The sequence below is a fragment of the Dipodomys ordii genome, unplaced genomic scaffold (assembly GCF_000151885.1).
Source record: "Dipodomys ordii isolate 6190 unplaced genomic scaffold, Dord_2.0 Scaffold7, whole genome shotgun sequence".
Taxonomy (NCBI): domain Eukaryota; kingdom Metazoa; phylum Chordata; class Mammalia; order Rodentia; family Heteromyidae; genus Dipodomys; species Dipodomys ordii.
Window position 1 is genome coordinate 22,052,968 of NW_012267223.1, and position 22,661 is coordinate 22,075,628.

A 22,661-nucleotide genomic window follows, 5' to 3' on the forward strand; every position below is an offset into this window, starting at 1 on the left:
TATATATATATATATATATATATATATATATACACATATATACATATATATGTGTATATATAGTTATCACATTTTCTTGATCCATTTATCTACTGAGGGGCATCTGGGTTGGTTCCATATCTTAGCTATGGTGAATAATGCTGTGATAAACACAGTTGGGCTGGTAGCTTTCATATGGCCTTGTTTGTGATCGTTTGGGTAATGCCCAGAAGTGGGATTGCTGAGTCATAGGGGAGCTCTATGTGGAGTCTTTTGAGGAACTTCTATACTGCTTTCCAGAGTGGTTGAATTAAGTTTACACTCCCACCAACAATGCAGTAGCGTTCCCTTCTGTCCACATCCCCTCCAGCATCTGTTGTTACGAGATTTCTTGATGATAGTCATTCTATCTGGGGTGAGGTGGAATCTCAATGTTTTGATTTGCATTTCTTTTATGGCTAGAGAAGTTGAGCATTTCTTCATGTGTCTATTGGCCATTCTTATTTCCTCTTCAGAGAAGTCTCTCTATAAGTCTTTAGCCCACTTTTTAATGGGCCAGTTGTTTCTTTGAGGATTTGTTTTTGGGGGATTTACTTTTTTGAGTTCTAAGTATAATTTAGATATGAGGCCCTTGTCTGTTGTATGGCTAGTGAAGATCTCCCAATCCATGGGCTTTCTATTGATCTTGCTAGCTATGTCCTTTGCCATGCAGAAGCTCTGCAGTTTCATGCAATCCCATTTGTCCAACTTTTCTTTGATTTGTTATGTTTCTGGGTCTTTATTAAGAAAAATTAAGGCCTGTGCCAAGGAGCCCTATAATTTCTCCTATTCCTTCCTGTAATGTTTTCAGGGTGTCTGCTTTGACTTCAAGGTCTTTGATCCCTTTGATCCATCAAGATCTTTGATTCTAGTGCAGAATGATATGTAAGGATGTATTTTAGTTTTCTACAGGTGTTTAACCAATTTTGTCAGCACCATTTACTAAAGAGGCTGTCATTCTTCCATTCTATTTTTTTTGTTTCATTATTGAAGATCAGGTGGCTATAGGTCTATGGGTTCATTTTTGGGCTCTATTCCACTGGCCCTGGATGTTTTTTTTTAAAGAAGGAACAAGAGCAAAGGGAAGGCAGTAAAGACAGCTACCAGTTGCAGTACAAGCTGCCATTTCATCTTGAGCCTTACCTGCCAGTATATCTGGCGATGTCTTACTTACATATGCCTGGGCTGTCTTCTGCGATCCTCAGATCTCAGCCTCCTGAGTAGCTAGGATTACACGTGTGAACCAACACCCAGCTTCCCACTGTTGCTTTTGAATAGGAAATATACGTGTTTCCTCCCTGTCATTAGACTGTTGATACACCTCTAATCTTTTTAGGTATCATGTGTAAGGAGTTGGTATTCAAAAGCTTCCTACACTCTACTTTATCATGTAATAGTAAAGAAAATTCTAGGGTTCAAATTTAGAAGAGCTCAATGAATATGAGCTTGAGATTTACAAGTAGCCACTGGTAGCATGCGTTCATTTGGCTGGTCACGCATGTCAGGGTCAGTGTCTCTTCCAGTCCTCATGGGATATGTGTTTTAAGTGAGAAGAGTTAAGATGAAGAAGATGTGGAAACACCACTGATGTATATTCCTTTTATTTAAATAGGAAGCATGTCTCAGGACCTTAGAGGATATGTATTTAGGTTTTGTTTACCAGTCCTTTGTCTCTCTATTTTCATAATTATCTTTTCTTTCAAGCTTCTATTTCAGTGTGGAACACAAGCATGACTTCTTTTCTTGTCTCCATAGTTTTCCTTTTTTTGCAGAATGTCACACAGCTGGAATCATGGTGTGTAGTATTTTCAGCCTGGCTTCTGACCCTTCTCGATATCCCTATAAGCTCCTCTCCATGGGGTTCACAGGTTGATAGCTCATTTACTTTGACCACTGAGTACATAAATGCATACTTCAGTCTCTTTAGAAAAGAAGCAAACAGGGGACAAAGAAAGAGTAATCATGAGGGTGAATTTTATTGAAGCACACCATGTGCACGTATGCGAATGCCATAATGAAACCCCTTTGTACAATTGATACAAGCTAATTTTAAAAAAAAGCAAGAGAGAGAAAAAGGAAAATATGAATTATTTTGAGTAGATGTTCTTGAATTATAAGCATTGAAGCCATTCGATGTATAAATAGAAACACAGCCTTTGATTTCTTTGCTCAGTATATAAACTTTATTAAGAAACATCAGAAGACACCACAGATACAATTGAACTAGTCAACAGGCATGTTGTGATTCTCCGATGACATCTGAGGAACGTCACTTGGCTACCTTCTGGGGCCTTTGATGTTGGAGAATTTGACTTTTTAGGAAAATGGAAGATAAAAATAGATCACAAAGCAGGATGCACATACGGTCATGGAGACCCCCAAACATGTCAATTTTCAATCCCACAAGACAGTGTCAGAAAAAGTATACCCGAGGCCATTTGATGACAAAGAGGGAGGTTCTTAGAATTTCCAAGCCATAGGTGAGGGTCAGCGTATTACGTCTAGAATGGAATCAGGTAGAGTGGTGATGCTCATATAATACTAAGCCCCAGAATAGGAAATAAGATAGAAAGAGGAACTAGTTACTGGCCCAAGGTGGCCAAGGAAGTGGACACTTCCAAGATCCAGTGTCCTGGGACATTAGGCACCAGCAACCTGGCTCTTAGCAGATAGGCTGGCAGCAGTGGCAGCAGCAGGCTGGGCGGCAGCAGGACTGTCCACAGTAGGATGGGCGGCAGCAGGAAGCCTGGGCATGGTGCAGCTGGCAGCAGGTGGGGGGTGTGGAGCCCACCACGCAGCAGGGAGGCAGGCTGGTGCCCTCCACACGGCAGTCTGGGCGGCACCACCTGATGCGGTAGCTCATGGCTCCAGAGCTGATGCCACCTCCAATACCACCTCCAATGCCAGTCTGGCAGCAGCTTGGCTGGCAGAAACTGGAGCCAAGGTTCCCGCCGATGGAGCAGCTGGGGAATCCACAGAAGCTGGTAGCACAACAGGCCATGGTTGGTTGTGAGGGGTTGAGTTGAGAGGTGAACTACTTGGAGAGGTTTCTGAGTTTTGGAGGTGACTTCCATGTGGGGCCTTTTATATCTCCAAACCAGCTGCTGTTTGTAAAAATTCTTAACATATTTTGCTTGGCTTTTCTTTTTTTAGCTTAAATTTGCCTCTCAGTGGACCTCAGATTGGCTTCCATTGGAAGACTTGTGTCACATGATGAAAATTACTTTGTTTTACAAGGTCACTGAGACTTTTTTGCTCATTAGAAGGCTTGTGGTTTCCTGAGTTCAAAGAGTCCTCTGAGTTTACATCAAGTCAACACCCTCATTTTGAATAGTAGTCATTCCTACTGACCATCTATCCAAACCTCTAAAGCTAAGGGTAATTGTGCTGTTTTTAAGTATTTTTTTCTATCTGAAAACCGAATTCCATTGAATGTAAAACAGCTAGGGACTCAGAGAGCACCTTTGCTAATGTGTAATTAAAGCCTCCAACTCACTGACTCTGACATCCTATCCAATTCCCAGTACAGCTCCTTTGATTTTTATCCATTTGAAATAGGTAAATATGAGTTATAGTCCAGACCAAAAATCTTTTCTTGTGACTCAGATGAGTTTAGTATCGAAGAAGGGTTAGCTTCTGGAAGAATCTTAAGAACTATTCATTGAGTCGAATTCAATAAATGTTCATTGAATAGGTAGGATTGGACCACTCATAAAGAAGTAAATAGAACTTACAAGATGTAATATCTCTCATGAAAGAGACTTGCTATCTGAAGTAAAAATGAGACTGGGGAATAATGTTGAGTTATTGTTGTCTGAATTGGATCACTGAATGAATGCTTAGGAAGAAAGACATAGGAGTTCCAACATTTTGAAGAATGCATTGCTATAAATCTTTTTCTGAAATGCATCCGCTTGTGTATGATCCATCACCACCATCCATTAAAGTGCTGGGCACTTGTCAATAAGTTTAAAAAATGTTTTTGGCTAGTTTTTCCTGTACTCATGTCTTAATGTATTTTGTATATCTGCATTTTGTGTTTCCTGGTCAAATGCTTAATAATCAAAAAGTAAATAGTAAGAGCAACTTAGGTTTGTTCTAGATTTGTGTTAACATCTTCAGAGAAGTCCTTTTTTGGTTTGTTTGTTTCAGTTGGGCTGCAAAGTACAGATCCATGATATTGCTGTGTTGGTATGATGTGATCATGAGAATAGATGTGGAATAATGAGAGCTAAAGCTTAGAGAGAAGAGAAATTTGGGGGTCAGTGGGAAGAAGGACACAGACCAAGACACAAGAATTGAACCTAAATGTCCTTGGAATTAGTATTGGTAGCTACTGATGTATACATTTAGTAGAAGATAGTGTAGATTCTTTTTGGTGGGTATGAATGAAGAAGGAGCATTATAGTATATTAAATGGGAAGAGAATACAGATGGCAGAAACATACTTAGAAGCTGGCATGATCTTGTTTTATGTGGGAATCTGTAGCAATGATTAGCTTGAATATTTCAGCTAAAAGTGTCTATATTAATCAATACCTAACCCTAATGTGCCCATATGCATCTAAATAACTATGAAGATTATTCATGATATGAGTAGCTATGAAGATTATTTAATTAGCAGATGGAATCAGGCCTTATCACAATGCAAATCCACTCTTGAATTTCAGCTGCAGGCATACAGCTTAGTGCTACAAGAAGGACATAACTCTGCTTGCTTTGCACATCAAGATATTTTATTTGAAAGTAACAGAAGGAATAATCAAGTAGAAAGCAGGTCTGAAGAAGTGAGGAAGCAAGAGATAGGAAAAGAAGCCGAAATGTCAGGAAAACTAACAGTCTCTTCCAGATGCTCTACTCAAGGTAGAAGACGCTCTCCAGGGAATGCTGATTGATGCTTGTTTTCAGGGTCTTGATGAAGAGTTTTATCATTTCTAAGCACCTTAGCAACATCCTCATACTTAGCAACCATCAAATGAAGCACTTCTTCAGAGATCAGTGCTGTTTTGCTGTGCTTCCTCTTTCATTCCTAAGTCACCCAGAGGGAGTCAGGCCCTTAACAGGAGGGCTGGCAGCAGGTGGGCTCACAGCAGGTGGGCTCACAGCAGGTGGGCTGGCAGCAGTGGCAGCAGCAGGCTGGGCGGCAGCAGGACTGTCCACAGTAGGATGGGCGGCAGCAGGAAGCCTGGGCATGGTGCAGCTGGCAGCAGGTGGGGGGTGTGGAGCTCACCACGCAGCAGGGAGGCAGGCAGGTGCCCTCCACGCGGCAGTCTGGGCGGCACCATCTGACGCGGCAGCTCATGGCTCCAGAGCCTCCCTCCTGGCCACAGCTAATGCCACCTCCAATACCACAGCTGGTTCCACAGCAGCTTGGCTGGCAGCAGCTGGACTGGGAGCAGCTTGGCTGGCAGCAGCTGGACTGGGAGCAGCTGGGCTGGCAGCAGCTGGGCTGGCAGCAGCTTGGCTGGCAGCAGCTGGACTGGCAGCAGCTTGGCTGGCAGCAGCTGGGCTGGCAGCAGCTGGACTGGCAGCAGCTTGGCTGACAGCAGCTAGAGCCACAGTTGCCACTGGTGGAGCAGCTGGGAAACCCACAGAAGCTGGTAGCACAGCAGGCCATGGTGTCAAGAGTCAGGTTCAGACGACTTGTGTTCTGGAGAGAGAAGTTTCTGGGTTTTGACTCTACCTTCCACACATGGCCTTTTATATATTTCCCCAGAGCTGCTTGTTTACCTAACATTTAGCATCTTTCCTTGATGCCAATTGCAAAGGCAGTCTTTGATTGGCTTATACATGAGTTGTCAAGAAAATTATAAGTAGCATCCAATGGTTTGTTTTTGTTAATGTTCAATTAAATCTCATTATGGTTCTTCCTTCTTTGGGCTAAGCGAAGGTGAATATGGAAGCCAGGCGCAGGAGCGTCTCTTTATGTAAGTCATGTGATGGGCTAGACTTAGGCCTAATCTTGCCCTGGTTGACTGTGTCATTATCTGACCTTCAATGACCTTTAGAAACATTTTATCAAAACTGAACATTGTCTTCCAAACTGGTCACCTAAGGTCGTGATTTCAGAGGCAATTTGTTCAGACTGGGAAAGACTAATCTTAGCATCCTTCAAACATTGTTATCACTTGATTCAGTAACAGAGAACATCTATCTTCCTGTGATCAGTGTTTGCAAGTTACAGGATCTTAAGAGTTATGAGTATTATTCTTGCCTTAATTACCAGTGAACATATATTCTCAATCAAAGTCCTTAATGTCTTTTTTTCCTGTAAATTGTTTTTTGTCTAGAATAAGTTAAAAAGCATAAGCTAGTCATGGTTGCGCATTGTGACAAGTCAAACAGTACAGTCATCTAAAGAAAGAGTCTTCTTTCCTAAAAGGGTGCATGCACACATATCCTTTCCCCAACCAGGGCTCCAAAGATAATATCAGATACATTTTTTTATTCCTTTCTTCCTACTTCTGCAAATATAAATGAGCATAAGCACATAGTCTATCTTCTTTTATTTATTTTATTTTATTTTTATTTTTTTATTTTGGGTACAGTCGTGGGGCCTGAACTCTGGGCCTGGGCACTGTACCTCAGCTCTTCTGCTCAAGGCTAGCGTTCTACCACTTGAGCCACAATGCCACTTCCAGCTTTTTTTTTTCTGCTTATGTGGTGCTGAGGAATTGAACCCAGGGCCTCATGCATGCAAGGCAAGCACTCTACCACTGAGCCACCTTCCCAGCCCCAATAGTTTATCTTATATTACAAGAACATTTTGATTTAATCTATATTAAAATTTAGAAACTGTGATTAAAATACCTGTAACAAAACTTAAGTTATTTAAATTTTTATTGTTATTACAAAGGTGTTCTATAGAGGGGTGACATTGTACAAAAAGAAATACATTAATTGTCTGACCTATGTAACTATAACTCTGGTATACAATTGTTTTTAAATGGCCTTTTCATTCTTTTGAGCTAGCAGGCATAGTAGCACACACATAAAATCTGAGGATTGAAAAGCTGAGATTTTAAGTGTAAGGTCTGCTCTTGGATGGCTAGCAGACTCCACCCTCCTCACAGCAAAGTCTCCACCCAGTACCTGCATTACCTGGGCAACTGGCACACCTGGAAGAGGTCACATCTGCATCCGCTGAGGTCACATCTGAATTTGATGTGGCCACACCTTTCTCCGCCCATACCCTAGATTAAGGCCTAGCACAGGCCCAGACGCTCTCTTGCTGCTCTTTTCTAGTTCTCTCTCTCTCTCTCTCTCTCTGTTGTTTTATAGCTCTCCCTGCTCTCTCTCTTCTCTCTCTCTCTCCTCTCTCACTGCTCTATTCTAGCTCTCTCTGCTACCTAGCTCTCTCGCTGCTCTTTTCTAGCTCTTTTCTCTCTCTTTCCTCTCTCTTTCTCAGCTCTCTTTCCCAGGCCTTTCCCAGCCGTGTGGAGTGCCAACCTTGCCTGGTCCCAGCAGGTCTACTGAATAAACCTACCCCTTACTTGAATACCACGTTCATGCTGGTGCTGTTCTTACTCGGCTACCTCTTTTTAAAAACCTAACAGTAAGACTGTGAGGTCAAAGAGCAGCCTGAGGTACATAGTAGGACTGTTTCTCATTTAAAAAATCTCTTTTTTTGGTGCCAGTCTTGGAGCTTGAACCCAAGTCTAAGTGCTGTCCTCGAGCTTTTGTATTCAATGCTAGTGCTCTACCACTTGAGATACTTCTGGCTCTTTTGGTGCTTAATTGGAGATGAATCTCACAAACTTTCTTTTCCAGGCAGGCTTTGAACCATGATCCTCAGATCTCAGCCTTCTGAATAGCTAGGATTTCAGATGAGAGCCACCAGTGCCCCACCTAAAAAATTAGTTTTATATAAAGGTAAACCTATCAGAATAAGAGGAGATTTAAAAATCAAGCAAACATAAATTCTAAAAGCAACGAGGGTGTGGAATGACACTTCCAAGGGGCTGAAAGAAAATACCTGTCAACTTAGATTAAAGTACTTAACAAAGGTGTCCTTCAAAACTGAAGGATAAATGAAACCTTGCTTGATAATCAAAAACTTAAAATAGTGTATGGCTATTAAATCACCACTGTGGAAGATACTTAAAGAATCATACTTACAGATGATAAATGCAAGCAGGAAAATGTAGAAAAGAACAAATCCCCATAGATGAATGCATGAGCAAAATAACAAAAAGTAAAAAAAAAACTGCATAATGTTTGATATTCACTGTTCATGATCTCTTGGCAAGCAAGACCTGATCATGTTTGCCTACAAGAAATACATCTAACTGACAAAGGCAAACATTGACTTACAGTGAAAGAATGTAAAAAGGTTTTCCAAGCATACGCACCTTAAAAGTGGCCAGGAGTAATTATATTTAGAGCTGATAAAATAGACTTCAAACCAAAATTAGTTAGAAGAGCCAAAAGGAATAATTCATTGAGGAGATAACAATTTGCACCATGTACACACCAAACATTGACACACACAAATCACCCCAACACTACTGGACTTGCAAGTACAGACAGACCCTGGCACAATGAGACTTAAATAGCCTATTCTCATCAGTAGAAAGGTCATACACACACACACACACACAATTAATGATCAATCAATCAATTAATTGACACTATAGGTCAAATAGATTAAAGAGCTATATACAGAATATGTCACCCACCAGTTGAATAATACATATTCACAGCAGCCCATAGGACTTTCTCCAAAATAGATCATGTTTTATGACATAAAACAAATTTTAGAAAAATATAAGATAACTGAAATAACTCCTATCAGACTATAATATAATAAATCTAGAACTCAGCAGTAAAGGAAACTACAGAAAAATATCCAAGCACATGGACACTTGTACTCATTACCACACTGATGTAAATGTGATCCCTCTGTACAGAATTTTTACAAGAAAATAAAACTTTAAAAAATATATTGTCGAATGACCATTGAGTGATAAAAGAAATAAGGAGTAAAATACAAATTCCCATGATTGAATGAAAATTAAAACACTGTAACCCAGACCCTAAGAAGATAGTATATGGCTATGAGCACAAATATTTAAAAAAAGACAGTTCTCAAGTAAACAGCCTAACGTGTACCTCAAGATCCTAGAAAAACAATAATAAGAAGGTGGAAAAAATTACAAAGGTTAGGGTAGAAATGAATGAAATGGAGATTTGAAAACAATACTAGTACTCAACGAAACACAAAGTTCTCCCTTTGAAAAGATACGCTTGATAAGCAACTAGTCAACCTAACCAAAAAAGAGGATAGTTAGGAAGTTCCTTGCAAATATATTCTAATTAAGTGGAAAATGTAGACGAAATGGATAGATTTCTAGCTGCAGTGAAGGTACCAAAATGGAACCAAGAAGATATAAACCAATTAAATGGTCTATAACAAGGAATGAGACATTAATAAAGGGTAATGAGCCTAGCCGAGCACAGGACCTGATGGATTCACTGACAAATTCTACCAGACCTTTAAAGGAGAGCTCATACCCATGTGCCTCAAGGAAGAGAAGGAATGACGTCAAACTGATTCCATGAAGCCAAATGATATGAAAACGGTATTCTGATATCAAAACTAGACAAAGATAGAATGGGAAAAATTATATTCCAATTTCTTTGGTGGACATATACACAAAAATTTTCAATGAAATAGTAATTGAATTCAATACATTAATGAAGATCATATGCCACAAACAAGTCAGTTTCATTTCAAGAATAAAAAGATTATTCAACATAGACAAATCAATCAATATATTGCAGCACAGAAATAGCATCAAATGACTGAAATCCCATGATTCTTTCAATCGATGCAGAAAAGACTTTGACAAATTAATGTTCAAAGCTCTCAAGAAATTAGGACTAGAAGTTCCTAAACATTACAACAGAGATGTATGACAAAGCTACAGTCAACATCATTCTAAATGGGGAGTGGGAAGAAAAAGGATTTAATCTTTCCAAATATTGCTTTACTCACTTGTAAAATGCAAGGATATACTTTCTGGATATAAATTATATAATAAATCTAGCAGGTCAGTCATGTTAGTATCCTACATAATGCTTCTGTATCATCTTGCTTGAGGATTCTCAGTAAATGCTCATGGGATAAAAGAGTGATCGAATTATTAGTAGTGCACAATAATGATGAAAAGCTGAAATTGCATCTTAAACATTCATGTGTAATTTTCTTCTCCTCCATGCCCTCCCCTGCCACCACCAAGAAGAAGTTGGATTTCTGCAAGTGGTTAGTAGTTGGAGTCAAGAGGACAATGGGATGTGTCTCCATTTCTGTTCTGACACTCAAAGGTGTTTTCTGAATTAGATCTGATCTCTTTGTGATGTTTCAGGGAAATCAATATTTTGCTTACACATTACCTTTTAATTATGCTTTCTAACATTCTGATGTTCACAAATCTTTGAATATATAAAGTGTTATGTATATATACATATCTATAGACAGAGAAAGAGAGAGACAGAGAGAGAGAGAGAGATTTGACAGTCATGGCCTGGGAACTTTCTTTAATCTGAGCACTTTTGCTCAAGGCTAGTGCTCTATCACTTGAGCCACAGCATGACTTCTGGTTTTCTGCTGGTTAATTGGAGATAAGAATCTCAGGCACTTTCCTGCCCAGGCTGGCTTTGAACTGTGATCTGCAGATCTTAGCCTCTTGAGTAGCTAGGATTACAGGTGTGAGCCACCAGCACCTGGTAAAATGTTATGCTTTTAGCCACATAATATCTTTTATATAAAATATAGCGTCACTACCTTCCAGTGCTAAATCCAATGTAGAATGAATTAACCCTTATCTTTGTTGAAAAATACCCAAATTTATGAAGCATTTCCTGATACTAATATTAAAATGTGTATAGATTTGGTGAATAGGTGTATTATATTTAAACATTTTAATGTTATTTATATAGTTTACTATTTCTGAATTTCCAAAGGTTGAACCAAGGAGGCTACAATTGAACATGTTCATGTAAATGTCCACGGCTTCTTGACAATCAACCCTTCCATGATCCTCCCCCACCCATCTGCTTCCTTTCCCAAACTCAATTCACGTTTCTTACTTCCTTTATCACACATGTACATTCAGTATTATGGTTGTAGCTGTCTCCTATTCCATTTTTCACTTATCCACTCCTCCTTCTTGGCTACCCCCTCCTTGGTATTCATTGTGTTAAACTGTCTGTTAATTGTTTGAAAGGTTTACTGCATGAAGTTCCTCTCCATATGGTTATCAACTAGATCGTGTATATAAACATAGGCTTTTTTGTGTTTATATAGGATATTGTATTTTGGATCTAAAATCTACATATGAGAGTAAATATGTGTGTATTTCTAGTAAGTGACATGTTAATCCTAAATGCTGAGTAAACCCTTTTACTATTCCCACTTCTTATTTAGAAACTAGAGAAGATTTTGGAAAAAATTTTGGAAAAAAATCTCCATCTAATTGAATATGTTTCTTTGAAGGTTTTCTGTCTCTATATGTCTCTTGATCTATATCTGCCATGTAAATGGAAGTATGTGTGTGTGTGTGTGTGTGTGTGTGTGTGTGTGTGTGTGTGTGTTTTCTTTATACCAGTATTGAAGTTTAAACTCAGGGCCCAAGTACTGTCCCTTAGCTATTTTTCTCAAAGCTGATTTTCTACCAGTTGAGCCACAGCTCCACTTCTGGCTTTTTGGTAGTGAATTGGACATAGAGTCTCATAGACTTCTCTGCCTCAGCTGGCTTTGAGCCATGATCCCCAGATTTTAACTTCCTGAGTAGCTAGGATTATAAGGCATAAGCTACTTGGAGCATGACTTATAATTCCTACAGTCTGAAGCTTGCCTGAAATAATATCCTACAAACTGATGGAAAACCATGTCATATTTAGGTTCTAGATCCAGAGATCCTGGCTTCTTTACCTGTTTGGTTATAGAAGCACTGAGTGAGGCAGAGGTAGAGCCTGTACCATTTCTGTGGTCCTAGGTAATTGGCTGTTCTATATTTTTCATGGAGATTAACTTCTATTGGACCTCCTCATATTTCCTAACCCAGTGTGATAAGAACAGAGAATGAAACAACAAAAGGAAATCTTTCATGTGAAAGGTTATATGGAACCTCTATTGTGAACATATTCAATGAAAAGCAGAAGAGATTTTTGCTGCCACAATTGATAGGATTTATTAGACCTGATACATTATTCTTCTTTCATAAGGAATACAATTGGTAAGACAGTGGAAGACGGAGAGGAAAATGTCTTAGAAGAAGAGATGCCTTCGGAGAGAATGGGGTGGGATATTTGTTGAGGGTCAATCTCTATGCAAATTGTTTTTCTCATTTTCTGTTCACTTTTGCATCTTTAGAGAAGTGATCATTATCTTTTCAATGTTGGAAAAATAGTTCTTAGATGCCCAATGACTTGTTCTTGCACCGATAAAAGTTCTCAGATAAAAGAAACTTCAAGGTTAGGAATCAGCATCTTGTGGCTTTTAACATGTGGGCTCACAGCAGGAGGGCTGACAGCAGTGGCAGCAGCAGGCTGGGCGGCAGCAGGACTGTCCACAGTAGGATGGGCGGCAGCAGGAGGCCTGGGCATGGTGCAGCTGGCAGCAGGTGGGGGGTGTGGAGCTCACCACGCAGCAGGGTGGCAGGCAGGTGCCCTCCACGCGGCAGTCTGGGCGGCACCATCTGACGCGGCAGCTCATGGCTCCAGAGCCTCCCTCCTGGCCACAGCTGATGCCACCTCCAATACCACAGCTGGTTCCACAGCAGCTTGGCTGGCAGCAGCTAGACTGGCAGCAGCTTGGCTGGCAGCAGCTGGACTGGGAGCAGCTGGGCTGGCAGCAGCTGGACTGGGAGCAGCTGGGCTGGCAGCAGCTTGGCTGGCAGCAGCTAGAGCCACAGTTGCCACTGGTGGAGCAGCTGGGAAACCCACAGAAGCTGGTAGCGCAGCAGGCCATGGTGTCAGGAGTTGGTCTGATGGTTGGGTTGCCTGAAGAAATTTTTTGAGTTTGGATGGTGACTGCTGGATCGGGCCTTTTATAATCCTTGGCTGGCTCCTATTTTCCTCATTCTCAGTGTTTCTTCCTTGTTTGTGTTTGTATAATTTGTCTCTGAATAATAATTGAGCTACTCTTAAGTTACTTGTTCAACCTTCTGAAAGCCTTTAAAAGCTGATTTTATTTGGTCTCCAATTAGAGTTCTTAACTGTGGTGAAATAGTCATAAGTGTAAACTGAGATCATAACTCTGATTCCCCTTATTTGTTGTAATTTTCCCATTATCCCCCAGATAATTGAGTTATACTCTCCTGCTTAAGGAATGTCAGTATTGCTCACTATTGACTCTTGCAATTGGGCTCCCTGGTCTTGTGAAGCTCCTTCTTTTCCTTCTCATCTTTGCTTTGACTATGAAGTAAGGAAGGCTAGATTCAGCTGACCAGAAAAGAGAGAGAAATTCTTTGCATCTGGGAAACGTGAATGTGTTGTCATTACTACCACTTTGGGGGTACTTATTATGTACCATAATCAGTACAGTTCTGAATACCTTGTAAGCACCAATATTTAATTTTTCAGAGCAACTCTATGAGGGGGAACCACTGACATTTTCATAATCTGGTGGAGGAAATTGAGCCACAGATTTAATGAAGTTGTCCAGGATTTGGCAGTGAATCTGAAAGCTGAAACTCTACTACAATCTGACACTGGATGAAATCCTCTAACTAGCCACTATGGTCTCTTCTCTTATTTTTTCCTGGTGTGAGTAGTTTCCAAGGAAAATCAAAGGAAAGAAGCCATATATAAATATCCCAATTTCTTATAGACTTTTATTTTCATAGTAAAGAGTAGAGATAAGGTAAGCAATAACTCTAATTATTAGATACTTTCTAGAGATTTTATTTATTTTTTTAAAAATCATTAAAATATGCTTCATGAATTAAATGCTAAAGACAAAATCTGAATCTACCAGTCTTGTGACTGTGTCTTTTTTTTATTACAGAAAGTAATAAAATGTAAACTTAAAATTTAAATGCTCTTAGATGTACAAAAGACATATTCAGTCTCCTTATTTCTAGAGTGTGTAACATTCTGTGTGTGTTATACCTTCAGCATGTTGAGTTATTGTAGATGTTAAGAGATGAGGCCTGTTGAACCAGAAGTTTATACAATTTGACGTTCATACAATTTGAATAGAGTGACTGACAAAGGTGGAAGTGAAGATTGTGTTAGTGCAGCGAAGGTGAGCCACAACCACCAGGGATTGTGGATTATACAGAGCAATAGAGTTCAAATGTTTCCAGGGCCTTTGATCTAGTATACAGTACTTAGATTGCTTCTTCAGAAATGACAACTTTAAGTTTAGATCAGAACTCTTCCCAAGAGTTTGTAAGGCCCACATCAAATTTGTATTAGAAGACTTGGTTCTTTGTCTTCCTTTATTAAAAAAATTGTTATATTTTGTGCTTGTACTGGGGCTCAAACTCAGGGATTAGGCACCATCCATAGGTTTTTGTTTTTCCTCTGAGGCTGGCATCCTACCACTTGAACTATAATCCCACTTCTGACTTTTGTGTGTGTGTGGTCAATTGGGGAAATATCTCACAGACTTTCCTGTCTGGGCCGACTTTGAACCTTAATTCTCAAATCTGAGCCTCCTGGGTGGCTTGGATTACAGGTGTGAGCCTGGGTTTGTACTGCTTCTTTTTAAGCAAAGCTAATCACAAATTCTTTGATTAACCAGTTTTCTAACCTGCATGTTTAAAATGTGCATTTATCATGATCACGATCTTGGGAACTATTGAATCCTTATCTAAATTCAGGAGAATATTTAATACTGGAAAGACTTATCTCCCCTTACAACGGTTCAAAAAATTGAGGAGTGGAATACAGTATTGATATGAGCATTGTAGACAGTAGAGCTGTGTATTGGGGCTCCATCCAGGCTTTTCTGCCATGCCACTGTTTTCAACATCTCTTTGAGTACACCATGTAGCTATTCTGACCTTTAGTTGCCCTTGTGTTACTTGTTAAGAATATATTTGTCCCTTTGAAAATTCTTCTGTACTCTAGAATCAAGACTAACCCAAACCTTCCTTTCCTTTGGTCAAATAAATCAAGAAATATACTTGACCCCCAAATCTCTTCTCCTTTAACAATTTTTTTTAGTCTTGATTGGTTTCCATGGAAATAGAATCAGAAGACATAAACATTCATGATATTTCTCTGTATAAATTTTCTATTGTGTATAATACTGGGTTTCCTATCTGTAGTCTCAAGGGGGAAAATGCCAGTACATTTAAACCTTTAAGAGACCCACTGTCAAAGAAGCACTGTACCCATAACCTGACTTGTACACTTGTAAAACCTTTGTTTAGTTCCTTAATAGCTATAAAAACAAAGGAAAATGAAAAAAAAGTTAAGAGACATTACTGTATTTGTTCTCTTTAGTTTTAATTCTTCATTTATGTTAAGTGGCCCAAATGCTTTCAGTAGCATAAGAAGAGATGTGTTTGTATGTTACTTTTGAACATTTGAGCCATGTCTAAGAGAGAGACAGACATACTGACAGACTAATGTTTTGAGTCTTTTTTGTACCATCAGGGTTTCAGTTTTGGGTGGTTTTCTCAATCTTTCATTTCTATTTTACTTGTTTTTTTAAAAAAATATTGTAAAGGTAATGTGCAGAGAGGTTCCAGTTACATAAGTCAGGTAATGAGAACATTTCCTTTTGGACAGTCCTGTCCCTCATTCTCTCCCAGTTTTTCTCTTCTTGTCTCCCCTTCCCCCAAAGTTATATAGTTCATTTCCAGCATAGTGTCTAGTGAGTATCACTGTGGAATTGGTTCACCTTTTGTCCCACTGTTTCTGTGTTTCCCCTTCCCCTCCCCAAATCAGATAGACTTATATACAAGACAAAGGGTACCGAAATCAAATCTATTCTAGTTGTATCTCCCTTACTTAGCTATTTATGAGATCGGATGTCTTTGTTTCATCAGCCAAATGACTACACATAGCATCCCTTTCTCCCTGGGACAATCATGCTCCTGGGCAGGACTCCCACCTTAGCGATGGAGATTAGATAACAGATAACCTTCAAGGACCTCCTCTCACCTCTAACTTTCTATCTTAATCCAAGTCACACAGTCTTCTTCCATTTGCCCAATGTCATCCTCACTGCTTTCAACTGTATTTTTGTTGTTGTTGTCTTCAGTGTTGGTACTGGGCATAAAACCCAGGATGCTGCACTTGCTAGGCAAGTACTACATCCCAGCATCCTCACTCCTTTCAGTTCCTCTAAGTAAAAGGTGCATCAGCCCTAAGCCCTTTAATCCTGAAGGGAGACCAGAGGTCCATATAGGAGAGGAATGGAGAGTGGACAATCTTCTAGGGATGTTGAGTACAGAGTATACTTTGTGTCCTGATGTGGAGCTTTGGTTACTCAGTACATTGTTCTTCACACCAAATTACTATAGGCAAACAAACTGTGTGCCCCATGTCTGTCCAACCCAAAGGATATACTTTTTTTTGGTCAGTTGTGGGTCTTGAACTCTGGCCTTGGGTGCTATCCCTGAGCTCTTTTGCTCAAGCTAACACTCTACCACTTTGAGCCACAATGTCACTTCCAGTTTTTGAGTGGTTAATTGTAGATAAAAAAAAAATCTCACTTTTCTGCCAGAGCCAGCTTTAAACCTTGATCCTCAGATCTCAGCCTCCTGAGTAGCTAGGATTACAGGTGTGAGCTACCAGCTCCTGGAATGGGTATAGCTTTTTCTAATTCTAATGAAGTTGTGTCAGTAGAGATCGTACTCCTTTAATTTTTTTTTTAAAAATGAGGCAAAATACACCTAACATTGGATAGTCACTTTCAAATATAAAGTCATTTTAAGATGTTATTGAGTATATTCTTAATGAAACTCTCTAGTTTCAAAACTTTTTAATTTTTTGGTGCCAGTCCTTGAGCTTGAACTCAGGGCCTGAGCACTCACACTTAGTTTTTGTACTCAAGGCAGGCATTCTACCACTTGAGCTATAGCTGCACTTCTGGCTTTTTGCCAGTTAATTGGAGATAAAACTCTTATGGACTTTCCTGCCTGAGCTGGCTTCAAATCACAACCCTCAGATCTCTGCCTCCTAAGTAGCTAGGATTACAGGTGTGAGCCACCAGTGCTTGACTAGTTTCAAAACTTTCAGTAATCCCCAAAGAATACCCACTAACTTCTAAGTAATCACTTCCCACACCCTGCTAACCCATAATCTATCGCTTACTTTTTGATATTATACTGTGGGCTGTGGAATGGAATAATATGTCTTTCAGTTCTTTCTTTATTTCACAATTCTTTCTGGAGATAAGGAGAGGAATGAAAATAATGTTGCAATAAACATAGTTGTGTTGGTAGCTTTAGTATGGTCTTCTTTGTGATCATTTGGTAAATGCCCAAAAGTGGGATTGCTGGGTCATAGGGGAGCTCTATATGGAGTCTTTTGAGGAATCTCCATACTACTTTCCAAAGTGGTTGAAAAAGTTTATACTCCAACCAACAATGCAGTAGGCTTCCCTTCTGTCCACATTCCCTCCAGCATCTGTTGTTATTAGAGTTCTTGATTATAGCCATTCTAACTGGGGTGAGGTGTTATATCAGTGTTGTTTTTACCCAGATGCCCCTCAGTAGATGAATGGATCAAGAAAATGTGGTATATACACGATGGAATGCCTCCATCAGAAAGAATGACATTGCCCCATTTGTTAGGAAATGGAAAGACTTGGAAAAAATTATATTAAGTGAATAAGCCAGGCCCAAAGAAACATAGGTCCCATGGTTTCCCTTATTTTCAATAACTAGTATATGTCTGAGACAAGCAGAAAAGATCAGATAAGATGATGTTAGGCAAAATGAACCTCAAGATCAGGACACAAGTGGTTTTTTCTTTCTTGATAGTATTTCTAATGTATTTATAAGGTGATTTTTTTTTGTTGCTGTGTATATCCCTCCCCCACAGTATAACCCATTTTCACTGTATTTGATGTTGGTATAATTTGGGGAGAGGAAGGGAAAGGGAAAAAACAAATTGTTTAAATAGGGATCCAGGTTGACCCATTACAACAGTGAGATGTACAAGATGCTATGTTGAAAAAGAAACTTTACAACTTGGGGGGGGAGGGAAAAGGGGAGGGTATAGTCGTGGAGATGGGAGGGAAGGGATGGTAGGGGAAAAACAAAGGAGGAGGCAATAATGCTTGATAAGAAATGTACTCATGTACTCATTACCTTGCTCATGTAATTATAACCCATCTATACGGTATTTTCACAATAAAAAAACTTATTTAAAAAAAGAATAGGACTGGAATGTGTGGCCAATATAGTCATTTAAACTCATCTCTCTAATGAGCATTTGTATTCTACTTCTCAATGAATGACAGGATTGAATGAGTATTATAAAAATATCAAGTGATAATCTCTTTCATCATTTTCCTAAGTATAGGGTTTAGGGACATTGTTGTTAGAGGTTTTTAAGAACAGAGGATTTTCTGGATAAATCAGTTTGGAAGAAATGAGTTCAGAGGTTTCTTTATTACAGAACATGTCAGCCCCTTAGCGTGATTGATAAACCTTCAAGTTGCCAATAAAGCCTATAGTATTATTTGACTTTTTTGATGGATTATATACTTTGATCTTTTCAAGCAGTTGCATCTACTACCTCCTGTTGGAAAGAAGGACTGCTTCCTCTTCACAATAAAATTCTACGTTTTACTCAGTAATGTCTTAGATTGTTTCACGGACATATAGAATGTGGTATGAAATTATATTGCCATTAAAATGGACCTTTCCCCAGAGGGCTTTTTAAAGTGAGAAATGCTAAATTATGATCTGGGATATTCCAGACTTTATGGGACCTGAATATTTGATTTAGTTCCAGATGACATAAGGAAGTTCTGAATGAGTTATAAATTTGAGAAAAATGATACTGGGTAAAGGGTTTGGATAAAGTTTCTCACCTAGCCATGAATCATGACCACGATAGTATTTTTAGTGAATCCACACTGTTTGTGCTATGTCATTATCTACTTGCTTCACAATGAAGAAACATCACTAGGACACTCATTTCATGCTTAGGGAAACTTATGCTCATTGTTAGCCTTTGATGTACTCTATTCCCTCCTCCCACTCCAAGTGTGGAAAAGAAACAATGATGTGTAGGCATGCTATATATGCTGAGTAGTGCTTATAATTGTCATGGGCTACAATGACTAGAAACAGCTGGATTCTTTTCTCAGAAAAAAATAACATAGTTAAAGGGTATAAGAAATTACTTCGTGGCTCAAGTGGTAGAACTCAAGCCTTGAGCTGAAGAGCACAGAGATGATGCCCAACCCCCAGAGTTCAAGCCCCATGACTGCCAAAAAACAAATAAGAAAAGAAAAAAGATGTTACTTCTCATTTTCATTTCATGGGGTTTGTTTCAGTAAATATAATTTTATATGATCATATACATGTAGCTACTGAGCCTTTGTGATCCTCTCCTGAGAATATACTCCTTTGGTCTCACTGTGTGAATGCCTAGAATCCCACTTAATTTATCGTATCCAAGTGTATTTGTTTGTCTTTTACCAGTTTGTTTACTTGTAGATTTACAGGCACATTCTAGTTACAAAAAATGAGGGAAACCATGAAACCTGTGGGTTTTGTTAATATCTTTTTATTCTTTTCTCCTTTGTTGCTACTTTTGTTGTCTGTACCTTTTGTCTTGTCTGTAAGTTTATCTGTTTGGGAGAGGATAAGAGAGGGAACACAGAAATGGTGGGATAAAAAGTGAACAAATGTAGCAGTGATACTATAAACTATGTTGAAATGACATACAACTTATGATGGGGAGGATGGGAGAGATGGGAGGATGGGAAGGGGTGACACTGTTCAAAAAGAAATATACTCATTACCTGACCTAGGAACTGTAACCTCTCTGGCTTGTGATCCTTTACAATAACAATAAAAAATAAATAAAAATTGAAAAAATAAAAAAAAGATTATTTGACCATTGAATGATTTTGCCCTTTGGATATCTGCTGGGATTTGTTGTCATTTCTCACTTTTTATATTATTATTAAAGGAAGTGATCTACTTGCCTAAACTCAAAAAGAACATCATAAGTAATACAGGTTGGTTTTCAGATTAGGAATAGTTACCAAGTGGAAGAACTTGCTCGAGAAGTCATGGATTATTAGTTACAAAGCCAGGACTAAAAATCAGGATGCCTTTATGTCTTCTGTTACAATCATGATCCTATTTTTATGGACTTTCTTGTTTTGTATTATAATTTTGTATACCTTTGATGGATGAAAAATTGTGCAGAGAGTCATATATGAATGACTGGGTGGATTTAACTTACAAGTGGCCAAATGATAAATACTTGCTTTTTAAAGTTTTTAAATAAAATTCACCTTCTGGCCTGGTGCTGGTGACTCACGCCTGTAATCCTAGCTACTCAGGAGGCTGACATCTGAGGATCATGGTTCAAAGCCAGCCCGGAGAAGGAAAATCTGTGAAACTCTTATCTCCAATAAACCAACTCAGAAAACTGGAAGTGGCATTGTGGCTCAAGTGGTAGAGCGGTCTCCTTGAGCTGAAGAACTGAGGGACAGCACCCAGGCCCAGAGGTCAAGCTCCATGACCAACAAAAAACAAAACAAAATAAATTCACCTTCTGGAACACTGAGACAAATGAGGATAACTGAGACAAATGAGGGTCACAACTATTGTTGTGATTTTTCTTTTTAATCACATATTTTGTCTGTAGAATATTGAGTCACTTGATGGTAAAATAAGGAAAACCCACTTTTAATGACTTTTATTAAAAGGACCTAGAAGAACCATAGTGCCATACTGAGATTTTTGAAACATCTTAGTATCCCAATATCACCAATGTAGCTCAAAGAAAAGAAGTTTCTAATAATGAACTCATCTTTGAAGGGATGAAATGAATTTTTTATTAAATTCATGTACCAATAACCTGTGGAGATTATTCAAATAATATCTACCACAAAATGTTATACAACTACTTTCGCACTGTAGGACTTCCCTTGATATTCAGATGTCTTTTGATCTCCCACTACAAATGTGTGGATTTGCCTCCTGGGAGATTATGGAGCCGTGTAACAAAAGGTTGCAAGCTGGCTTGTGGATATTGGAGTCCAAAAGACTTTTGGGATTTGAATCATTGGTTTGTAAGGGTCATCTCGAAATTCCCATCAGAAGGAGGATTTCAACAGGTGGGTTCGGAGCAGGTGGGCTGAGAACAGGTGGGCTGAGAGGAGGTAGGTTCAGAGCAGGTGGTCTGAGCACAGGTGGTCTGAGAGCAGGTAGGCTGAGGGCAGGTGGTCTGAGAGCAGGTAGGCTGAGGGCAGGTAGGCTGAGGGCAGGTGGTCTGAGAGCAGGTAGCCTGAGGGCAGGTGGTCTGAGAAGAGGTAAGCTGAGAGCAGGTAGTTTGAGAGCAAGAGGGCTTGCAGCAGGCTGGGCGGCAGCAGGACTGTCCACAGTAGGATGGGCGGCAGCAGGAAGCCTGGGCATGGTGCAGCTGGCAGCAGGTGGGGGGTGTGCAGCTCACCACGCAGCAGGGAGGCAGGCTGGTGCCCTCCACGCTGCAGTCTGGGCGGCACCACCTAGTACGGCAGCTGAGGGATCCGGAGCCACCTGTCTGGCCACAGCCAATGCCACCTCCAACACCGCAGCCTGTTTTGGAGCAGCTGGACTGGGAACAGCTTGGTTGGCAGCAGCTGGAGCCGCAGTTTCCACCGGTGGAGCAGCTGGGAAACCCACAGAAGCTGGTGGAGCAGCAGGCCATGGCGGTAAGGAGTTGGGTTTAGAGTTGTGTGGTTAGGAGACGTTTCTGAGTTATGACTGCTTCTTCCACCTGGGGCCTTTTATAAGCCTTAGCTAGTTGGTCCATGTCGGACAACATTTTTATCATCTTACTCTGTAAACAAACTTTTCTTGGGCCCTCTGATTGTTGCTGAGTTGCTTTAAACACATCTTCTAATGATTTTTCCTTATTGCTCAGATAATACTCACCACGTGTTTTCATCCTAGAGAAATGTTTATGCTTCATTTTTAAGCATTGGTGTAATTTCCACTCACTGGGGCATCAGCCTCAGGCTTGTGTTGGTGGTTATGGCACCTGACAAGGTGACTCTCTCCCACCAGATAATGTCATCTTGGAGGTGTATCTTACAGATCCAGTAAAGAATTGGTGACCAAGGATTATCCTTCATGTAAAACTATCTTTATGTCTTTTAGATTAGTAAGATTATTGTCTCTATAACCATCCAGGTAGAAACTGATAATTTCCATTTCCATAGAAATTACAGATACTGGAACTTTGCAATTCCTACTCTCTCCCCTGGACTATATACTCCTTGTTCTATATACCCCTTGAGCATATATAGAAAAAATCTTATCCATTTCAATTTAATTAAAGAAGAGGACTAAAATTCATATCCATATCTCTATGTTAATAGAGAAAAATCACTTCATTAAAAAAAGATCATTGCTCTGTGGATTGTTATTTTTAATTAATTTTCTATTACTTTAAGTAGTTGTACAAACAGAGGGGGCATCAACATACTAATTTATGAGTACAAT

The 22,661-nt window shown here is 39.6% G+C and overlaps 4 protein-coding genes across 4 annotated transcripts; all 4 read right to left on the minus strand.

Annotated features, from left to right (window-relative positions):
- Nucleotides 1–2,680: 2,680 nt before the first annotated feature.
- On the minus strand, nucleotides 2,681–3,019 carry LOC106002357 (keratin-associated protein 9-3-like). Its single transcript, XM_013037251.1, has one exon. The coding sequence runs from the start codon at nucleotides 3,017–3,019 to the stop codon at nucleotides 2,681–2,683; it is 339 nt and encodes a 112-aa protein (XP_012892705.1).
- A 2,055-nt stretch (nucleotides 3,020–5,074) lies between these two features.
- On the minus strand, nucleotides 5,075–5,635 carry LOC106002368 (keratin-associated protein 9-3). The gene is made up of 2 exons (XM_013037260.1): nucleotides 5,484–5,635; nucleotides 5,075–5,372 (listed from the first exon to the last, which is right to left on the minus strand). Exons 1-2 carry the CDS (start codon nucleotides 5,633–5,635, stop codon nucleotides 5,075–5,077), a joined length of 450 nt encoding a protein of 149 aa, XP_012892714.1.
- Nucleotides 5,636–12,520: 6,885 nt separating this feature from the next.
- Nucleotides 12,521–12,991, minus strand: LOC106003023 (keratin-associated protein 9-3-like). The gene has a single exon (XM_013037780.1). The coding sequence runs from the start codon at nucleotides 12,989–12,991 to the stop codon at nucleotides 12,521–12,523; it is 471 nt and encodes a 156-aa protein (XP_012893234.1).
- An 8,294-nt stretch (nucleotides 12,992–21,285) lies between these two features.
- On the minus strand, nucleotides 21,286–21,864 carry LOC106002379 (keratin-associated protein 9-3-like). Its single transcript, XM_013037270.1, has one exon. The coding sequence runs from the start codon at nucleotides 21,862–21,864 to the stop codon at nucleotides 21,286–21,288; it is 579 nt and encodes a 192-aa protein (XP_012892724.1).
- Nucleotides 21,865–22,661: the final 797 nt, after the last annotated feature.